The sequence below is a fragment of the Carex rostrata genome, chromosome 12 (assembly GCF_964058835.1).
Source record: "Carex rostrata chromosome 12, lpCarRost1.2, whole genome shotgun sequence".
Lineage (NCBI taxonomy): Eukaryota > Viridiplantae > Streptophyta > Magnoliopsida > Poales > Cyperaceae > Carex > Carex rostrata.
The window spans coordinates 5,435,070-5,444,735 of record NC_135929.1 but is presented as its reverse complement, the minus strand read 5'-3'; the positions used below and the strand labels follow the sequence as shown (position 1 = coordinate 5,444,735).

The window sequence follows — 9,666 nt, the reverse complement described above, 5'->3', positions numbered from 1 at the left end:
TGAATTTTGAACCGGGATCAATAACTCGGAATCTAAGCATTTTTATTTTTTTCCAATAACACATAAAGAAATATATTAATTTTTCTTACAGCCGCGAAAAATCCGACCTGAAAAATATTGATCCGGGTTATTTGTTGCAGTCTTTCTAATAAATCAAATTATATTGTATTTCATCTATTTTCAAAGAAATATATCCAATATTTCTAATATTTCAATACAAAAAATAAAAAATAAATACAAATTTTTTTTTTTTAAAAAAAAAAAAAAAAAAGTAGGGTCCGTGGAATTTTTCCACGGGTGGGAATTAAAATTCCACGGGTTGGATATTTTTAAAATTTTTGATAAACCTTGGTTATTATTATTAAAATAATTTTTTAATTGGATAAAAATAAAAATGTCGGAGAAGACTTTGACCTGAATTGCTTGTCTTCTGCCGAACTTCGCGAGCAATTTGTTCGCAAAAATTATTATCTTATTGCCACTTGTTTATATTAACCAATTTATTTTCCCTTCATTAATTAGTTTGATTGTTAATGGCTTATTAATGATTGACCAGATAAATCCTCGCGACGCTTGTACGTGGATAATAGAATTTCGAGCAAACACGATCGAATTGAACCAAATAGATTTACGTATTTTGTCAAACCAATCGACCCAGTCGAAAGTAGATCGGCTTATTTTCAATCCTTGGAACTAGCCGAGTGCAAATTCGGTCTGGATAATTCTTTTTTTCTAGTTACAATATTTGCGGTAAAGTTTAAATAGGTTTATATTTGCATATTTTGTATTAATTGTTTCCAGTTTTTTCTTTGGACTTAGGATTAACTATGTTATTGAGGATATGCGAAATAAAACATTTTTTTTTAATCACTTTTTCAAAATAAATATTTATTTGATGTAGATTTTTTTTTTCAATATATACGGCGCTCATTCCCTCTTATAAAATGGGCCAAATGTCTTTCATTGTTACATTACAAATAAAAGGGACTAATGTATTATTTGGATAAATTTCGTCAAAGATCACTAAATTTTAATTAGCTATTGAACTTTCAATTTGTTTAACTTAGTCACTCCCCAACTATTTTCGTATAAAATAGTAATAGAATATGCTGTGGCAGCCTATTCATCATATTTGATAAATTATTGTCACCCACTTTCCTCTTCTTTCTACTTTTGTCTTTTTTTTCTTTTTTTTCAGCCATCCATTGTTTAACCCTTAGATTACCACATATAGCATATCAACAAGTCCAATCTCCACAAATGAGTTAAAAGCAAGAGCCAATTTAACTACAAATCCATAAAACATTTGAACCAGTTCAAAAATGCTCATACCAGCACATACTATTAAAACAGAAGATATCACAAAAACAATTCAGCTTAGAACCACTGTGACACATCAATCTACATAATACCCATAATTTGAGAAACCTGAAATCAGCGTGCACCAACAAATCGAATCTCTGATGAGCATTTCATTGAACAGCTTGCGGAACCGGCCAAAATTCCAAAAAAATTATTAATAGAAAAATACAAAAATAAATATCAACAATGGAGAAGGAAATAGCGTAAATTTGACATTTAGGAAAAAACGTGATAGTTTATAATGTCCATAGGACGTTATAAACAATCACGGCCAGCTTAGTGAAATTCACAGAAAATACTAAACCTGATGAGAAATTCTCATCAAAGATTTAAATAGTAGATATTCAGAGGATGCTATCCGTTAATAGAGAAATGATTTTTCTAACTTTTTTTTCTTTTCTTTGTATGTAATGAAATCTAACAAAAAAAATCGATCTCAAAACATATATAAAGTCACTATAGTATCGTGTCCATGCATTATAACATGGAGATATTATATGAGGAAAAAAAATTCGCATACAAAAAGGCATATTTTTATAAAAAAAAAAAAGATATTTAACAATATCCATAAGTGATATTAAAATAGATTGGTTTTAAATTCAAATTATAAATGAAATATCAATTAGTATAATTAAGTCCAATAAAAACAAGTACAAATCATAACAACAACGTCAACAACAACAAAATAATCGAAACTATAACTTAAAATTTATCATAATATTAAGAATATTGTACAACAAATATTGGACCAATTATGAAGTAACAACATAGAAATTATGCCTGAAGTATGAGACAATTATGTAGAGATCCCAGTATCCCACCAATAAACTGTTTACTTCAAATCAGAGATCTCACCAATAAATTTGCATGTTGGTTAATCAGGTAGTATGATGTATTTTTTGCATTTTTAATATAGACATCATGTTAAGTTTATGATGTATTTTTCTTCTTTCCCTTTCATTTCTTCCAATAAGCAAATTTTTAGTGTTTAATTAGCATTACTTTTATGAATGATTTCGCAAAATATATATATATGCTTATAAAATATTCTTCAACGAGGCGGTGGTATTGAAATAATACTTTTTTTTTAGTGTAAGCATCATTTTCTAACGTCCTACAGGATTGCTAGAATTGACCAAACATTTGATTTCTTCAAAATTCTCATGCTAAGAGCTAATCTACTTGGTAGTCGGTACAAGCAAACAATTAAGTCTAGTCAACAACAATATGAAATGCATGCACATGATGTGTTGACATACGTAATTTGTCACAATCAAGTTGACACATGTTACTCTTCTTTATTTGACTTCAAAACTCTTCTCTCTTTGTTTCTTTCTGAAAATGAGACATGATGAAAAAGGACAATCTGTTTCCCTATCTAATGTTCCTTGTCCTTGTTTCTACAATTGCAACGTCTACTCCACAACAACATGAATGCATGCAAGTCATCCATTACATACGTAATTTGAAATAATCAAGTTGAAATATGTAATTAGTTTTGTCTTGTTCTCTGGCTTTTCTTATTTATTTGGCCATTTAAGGCCTTCTCACATTGTTTCTTCCTGGAAATGAGACTTGATGAAAAAGGGCAATTTATGTTTCTCTATCTAATGAGGTGCTCCTTGTGAGTTGTGACCTTGTCCTTTGTTTTTACAATTGCAAAATCAGACCTAATTTAAAAATGAAATGTTACTAAAATAGACAACTGAGTTACCACTAATTGTTATTCACCTTCTTCCTTTTTCCTTGTATAATACATATGGTTCCGTCCGTATTTATACATTTCATATCTAACTTTTGTTAGACTGACATTTATTGAATTTCAATAATTATATTAAAAACAAAAACTCAACAATATAACAGTGTATCTTGTCATGGGACTACAAGTGTTGTGATATCCTCAGCTCCCATCAGTGTCGCAATATAGCTGGAATCCGACTAGTATTACTTATTCCCTGCTCCTTGTATTACCATTACTACTATTTCCGGTATAATGACTCCCACTCCTAACAGGACCATTTCTGCTATTCTGGCAGGAATAGTATTTGGTAGAAACACTCTCAGTCTCACCAGTCACCTCCAATTCTGTGCACTCCTCCAACTTTGCCACAACTTCATGCATAGTCGGCCTCTGTGATCCATGTGGCATAATGCATTTGAGTGCTAGATCAGCAACTTTCCATACAGAGTTCACATCGTAATCTCCTTGCATTCTTGCATCAACTATGCTTTCGATATTTCCTGTCCTGAGCCTATGGCGTACCCAAAAGACAATGTTGGTTGTCTCAGCTCCTTCTGTTGGTGCCCGAATTATGACCCTTTGGCCCGTTATTAGCTCTAAAAGCACCACTCCGAAGCTGTAGACATCACTCTTTTCTGTTAGTTGACATGTCATATAATACCTGTAGATGTTTCAGTTGCATAAAATGGCAATGAATAATTAATAACATAATGATAACAAATTATAATGACAATAAATGGAAGATTCAAATGATGGGTGCATATATACTCTGGATCCAAATATCCTGGTGTGCCTACCACACACGTTGTTATGTGGGTTTGTGTGTCCAAACAGACGGCCTTCGACAAACCAAAATCAGCAACTTTGGCCTTGAGATTTGCGTTCAAGAGAATATTAGTTGTCTTCACATCTCTATGTATCAGCGGTGGGTTACAGCCCTTGTGTAGATATTCCAGTCCTGCATTTCAGTGATATATCATCTTAGAATGGAAGTCTGTGTCAAGATAGCATGTGTTAAAGCCCCAAATTAATTAATTATTGGTTAATTCATTTTTTAATCAAATCTCCATTTGGCAAAGTCACAAAATTGTGTCCTGCATGTGTGATTCTTTCATGTGTAGAGTATAACTAGACATTCATTAATTATAGACCACTCCTGATTGTAAAGCCTAATTATATATTTCATAGCTGATTTCATCAATGACTCAACTCTTAATTTTATTTCTAAACCTTTTGCAGATTCCAAAGCGATACGTATTCTTTGTCTCCAAGATAAAGGCGCAGAATTGCCTGTCCAAGAAAAAGAAAACGATGATGGATTTTAGATTCCTTGAATTAAAGGACTTCAATTCAATGATGATAAGAACAAACATATAATTGAAATTAAGTTGCATATTTATACCTTGGAGATGTTCTTGTAGGGTTCCTCCGGCCATGTACTCGTAGACGAGTGCTACACAACTTCCCTCTTTACAATAGCCTATCATGGATACCAAGAATTTGTGATGAACTCTTGCCAAAATTTTTGCCTGTAAAATTTGTCATAAACATTATAAAAACTGAAATTTTTTAAGCTTAAACAAACTGTTAAAGCGGCTCCTAATTCTCATAGTCAAGTAAGAAAAAAAAATTTGAAGCAAACTAAGTTTTTTTTTTTTTTTTGGAGATATCTAAGTCAGAATATTACCAAGAATATAGTTAAATTAAATGTTGAAAATTACCTCTGACAAAAAATCTCGAGTCCCTTGCGGAGATGATTCAGACTGAATCTTGACTGCAACCTCAGTCCCATCTTCTAAAAGGCCGTGAAAAACAGTTCCAAATCCTCCTTTCCCAAGGATACGTGAAAATTCGTTTGTAATTGTCATTAATTCTTTATATGTGAACTGGCGATTCTCCAGATGAAACGAACTATCTCCAAAGCCATCTTTTATGAAATCTGAATATTGTACCTTCCCAGTAGCTAAAATTTTTCAAAAATAATATGGATTTATAAGTATCATTCCAGATAGGAGATTAAATTTTCAAACACTAAGAGTAGATTAGTAACATGTATTACTGTATCAATATGGTACCCAACTTGCATAGCCACTTAGGAAATATGTCGATGTTCCTTGAGTCCTTTTTATATTGAATCTTATTTCTAGTTTTATTTTTATTTGGAAACTATCAGCTTCCAGGTTATAGGACTGCCTAAATCTTGTGGCACTAGTAATACAAAAGGATTTTTATCTTGATTTTTCTTAAGTTGTGGTTTTATGGTTCATTGATATATAGAGTCCACAATAGATAATCATGTATGAACTATGAATTGGTAGAATTTGTACTGCAAATATATTGCAGATTGAGTTGCTGTGCTTTTTGTTACTATATTTACCTTTATCTTTTGGCTTTCTAAATTTACAAACGAGAAGAGCTACCGCTACCAGAATTAGAATTAGAACCACCAATACTGGCACAACAATAGCAACTACTCTTGTTGAACCATTGTTTTTCTTCCGCTCATTTGAGATGCAGTCAGTCGCGTTATAACAGACATTTGCATTATGCTCAACTCTACCATAGATCCAGCAAAAAAAAAACTTTAGTTAATTAGCAATTCATTAAATTACAAAAAGTATGGATATGATGCAAGTAGCTAGAGCAAACCTCAGTATAAGTGAGCCAGCTTGTGATTTTTTTAGAAGGGCGTCTGGAATTGGTCCTTCTAGTTGGTTTCCTGTCAAATCTCTTCAAGAAAATAACCAGCTAGCATGAACAAGGATTTGATCTTCAAAATTTGGTACCGAACAGACCGATGAGGTCAGGTTTTGAAATATTTATGTCAGTACACAGTACAGTACGTTTACCTAACATTGGAGTCTGAAATATTTGTACCTTGCTAGAATCAGGCACTGTTATGGTTTTTCAACAGTTAAAAACTTAAAATTGGATATTGTGGTCTTATACATATAAACTTTATACATACTAGAGGGTTCAGATAACAGTAAAATTGTTCACAAGATGAATCTCAGAGGCTAACTTACAGAAGTGTAAGCGATACTAGTTGAGATAGAACACCAGGAATTAGACCCGTCAAGTTGTTGTAAGACAAATTCCTGGAAATAGTATTTCATAAAAGCATTTTTCCTAAAATAAGGAGATAAATTTGGCTTTGCACACTAAAATTCAATTGGGCAGATTTCAAAACATGAAACTTACAAGGACTGTAACGCTTTTAGCTCTGAAAATAAAGGTGTAAAGTCTCCCATCAATCCACTGGATGCTAAATTCCTACAGAAGTATAGAGTTCCAAGTTGAAAACTTAAAAAGGGCAAATAGAAAAATTGCTGAGATAAAACCATATACTTCTTAATTTCTTAATCAATTTTCAAGTTAATATATTTGAAAAGAACTCACAAAGTTGTGATCCTTGGAGCACTGAAGGAAGCATAATCACAGATTAAGCCATCCCAAATGTAATTTTTTGGAGCACATGGATCACCAGCCCAGTTCTTTTTTATCTGATATTTTGCCTTGATTGCATTCATAGTACTTACTGTGGTTACAGTAACAGAACAACAATGAGAACTATCATAGTATATAGTTCCACAAAAGTCTCATGACTAATGTGTATCCTTATGCTGTTATGCAACTTCGAAACATCATATAATGCACGCCAACGTATCGTTCACATGAAAAGTATCATTAATCGGTCATCAAGCTTATCAAGTTAATGTTGAGATTTGTATCTTTGCTAGGGTCCTATTGGTAAATAGGAATTATAGAGAAGTCTATGGACTTATTAGATAGAATGTAAGCTATATAAACCCAAGAAGTGAATCAATAAAATAACTTTTTTTTTGGCTGAAATCTTTTGTTAATATTTCATTTTCTTCCAATTGTGAGCTATTGAAGTTGTATTACAACAAGAAATTGTACCGTTGGAGGTAATTATTGTCCTGGTAATAGAATACTGCTATGAAAATCATTTATGATGCTTAGTAAGGTAGGTTTGATGAAGAATTCATGGTACCCCTGATTGTACAGGATATACATTATATATAATATTAATATTTGCTGGAGTACCCATCAAGTTCATTGGTCAAACAGTTTAAATAAAAGAAGAAAAATCTCACCATCTCCGCCATCAGTTGGTGCATTTGCGACAGGAAGCACAATGAAACACTCAAATGCATTGAGAAGTGGTGGCAGTGTCGAGTTTCCTGTGGCCACAAGGGACACATTATATTGCTTTAACTGGAGAGCACTTCTCCCATAAAGTGCATCGGTGAGCAGGTAAGGCGGCGAGTACGACTTGTCATACCACATCTCTCCATCTACAGTAACGTTGAACCAGCGGGATTGGTTCTTATCTAGGAATTGGATTTCAGAAAAGTGCAATGCAAACCAATAACTGGGGTTTTTATAAAATGGGTTGGGGCCCCAGTCGAACTTGAGCACAGAAGAGTTGGCCGGCGTGACTGCTGTCTGCATGACAGCAGAGGGGCTTTCAAACGGGTCGATTATTAACTTTGATATGTGGGAGGTGGTAGTTAGCTCAGTCCAGTACGGCTCGTTGCTCCATGGCTCCCACATGCGGTCGTACTGATCGTCTGGATACCTGTTTCATTATATCTCATTTTGTTTAAATGACATTTTTTTAGTGGGGATCCTTTATTTTATTTTATTTTTCTGTTAATACCTTACAGGATTGAAAAATCTCATAAGTCTCATATCTGTTTTTAGTAATCATGGCCATGAAACTTAATTGATCACATGACCTCTTAAAAGTCATTTTATTAAATTACTAGGTAAACTACTACACCGTTTTGCAAAGAAAACAAGTCAACCATGGGAGAATTAATCATAATTTTTAAAACGATTTATTATGTGCAATCATCATTTGCTAAAATTGTACCAAACATTGTGGTTGATTACCTCAGTTGATCACATGATTTTGATCAGAGCAATTATTAAGGTACTATACAATATATGTGTTTTGAATTCTTGAGGCTACAAACAATTGACTTCATCATGCTACAATGCACTCCTTCTATCATTCATTTATTTATGCATTCTACTATATCATTAAGATGAATTAACCTAAACGAAAGGACTGATGAAAATAAACATGACAGGATATTGCCAAAAAAAAATGAAAATATACATGAAAATGATAAGAGGATAAAATTAAAAAATGCCTGATTACGGCGATTTCTGTTGGTCCTGCATTGAGACGCTTTACAAGTGAGAGAGACTGAGTCGAGTTTGCGAGTGGGTAAATGCTATCTTTCAAAGGCCTCAAATCCAATGACGAGATAAATGGGATCCCTCCACCAGTATTCACCAAGCAAACTTGAACATAATTGGCCAGTGCCACTGCAATTACCTCGGCAATAATGGGAATTCCTGCATTGGAGATGTTAACTGTTTTCCAAAAATTGACTCCAATGTGGAGATCAAAAATGGCAAACTTATTCAATCCATCATAGTTTCCATACAAAAAGGTTGCTCTTATTAGATACTTCAACTCCGGCACTAAGGATTTCAACGAGTAGCAATTTCGAGTCCCTGAATCGAAGCTTCTGACAGTTAAATATTGTCTTGAGAGAGACGGTGTAATGTACTCCCTGGAAATGTTGCGGTTCATCCCTGTGTCGATAAACTGTGCATCAGACGTGTATGATAACTTTGTGGGGTTATCTATGTAACTATCATTTGCTGATAAACCGCAATCAATGCTAACGAAACCTGTAAATAAAAGAGTAAAATGTACATCATTACAGAAACAAATAATGTGCTGAGGTTTATCAGCACCCATAAAGTTATATATTGTTACATCAATGCTAACATTGAAGCATAGAAAATGTAGCAACTAACAAATAGTTAACTTTTCAGTTTAGATATTAATAATTACCATTACTATCAAATTGGTCCCGCACCCATTTGTTACCACCATTACCCCAGAAACTAAGAAAAAAAATCCACCAGAGTATCATTGTTTGCGGAACCCCTCTCTCTCTCTCTCTAAAATTTAGCATCAGCGGCTAAGCTCTCTCTCTTTGGCTAGCTGGCTTACACATAATTAAGAAGCAAAAAAAGGGAAGGTGTAATATGTAAGTTGTTAATTTTTTTCTGAATTGACTCAGTTGGGGTCAACTGCGCCACTTAATCAAGGCATTGGGATACGAGATATATAGTTGATTTTACTACAGTCATTATTGTCTAGTCATTGGACCATGTATACTATGAGCTGTAAAGATATTTTTTTTTCAATTGTGTACAACTTAATTTTGATACCATGTATCTTATTTATCAAGTATCGACAACTCTTTTGACCAACTATTATGGGATATACATTAATTTTTTTTCCTTTATTTATCGACCTGTGCAATTGTGGAAGGCCCGGCCCAAAATGCGTACTGCGCCTTGTTTGTCTTTTTGGGCCATTCAGTCTGATTAAAGGCTTCTATTAACTTGGAATCTTCAACTATTGATTAAAGCAGAGTAAAGCTAGGGTGTGACATGCTCACCAAATGTGTGACATGCTCATCAAGAAAATTTGGTGAGCATAACTCCAA

General features: G+C 33.4%; 1 protein-coding gene across 1 annotated transcript; it reads right to left on the bottom strand.

Moving 5' to 3' along the window:
- Positions 1 to 3,080: 3,080 nt before the first annotated feature.
- On the bottom strand, positions 3,081 to 9,115 carry LOC144563517 (putative leucine-rich repeat receptor-like protein kinase At2g19210). Its single transcript, XM_078313000.1, has 13 exons — positions 9,003 to 9,115; positions 8,287 to 8,836; positions 7,222 to 7,706; positions 6,503 to 6,641; positions 6,305 to 6,376; positions 6,130 to 6,201; positions 5,753 to 5,833; positions 5,481 to 5,659; positions 4,825 to 5,066; positions 4,506 to 4,632; positions 4,334 to 4,393; positions 3,872 to 4,061; positions 3,081 to 3,764 (listed from the first exon to the last, which is right to left on the bottom strand). Exons 1-13 carry the CDS (start codon positions 9,082 to 9,084, stop codon positions 3,311 to 3,313), a joined length of 2,733 nt encoding a protein of 910 aa, XP_078169126.1. The 5' UTR covers positions 9,085 to 9,115; the 3' UTR covers positions 3,081 to 3,310.
- Between the last annotated feature and the right edge of the window lie 551 nt (positions 9,116 to 9,666).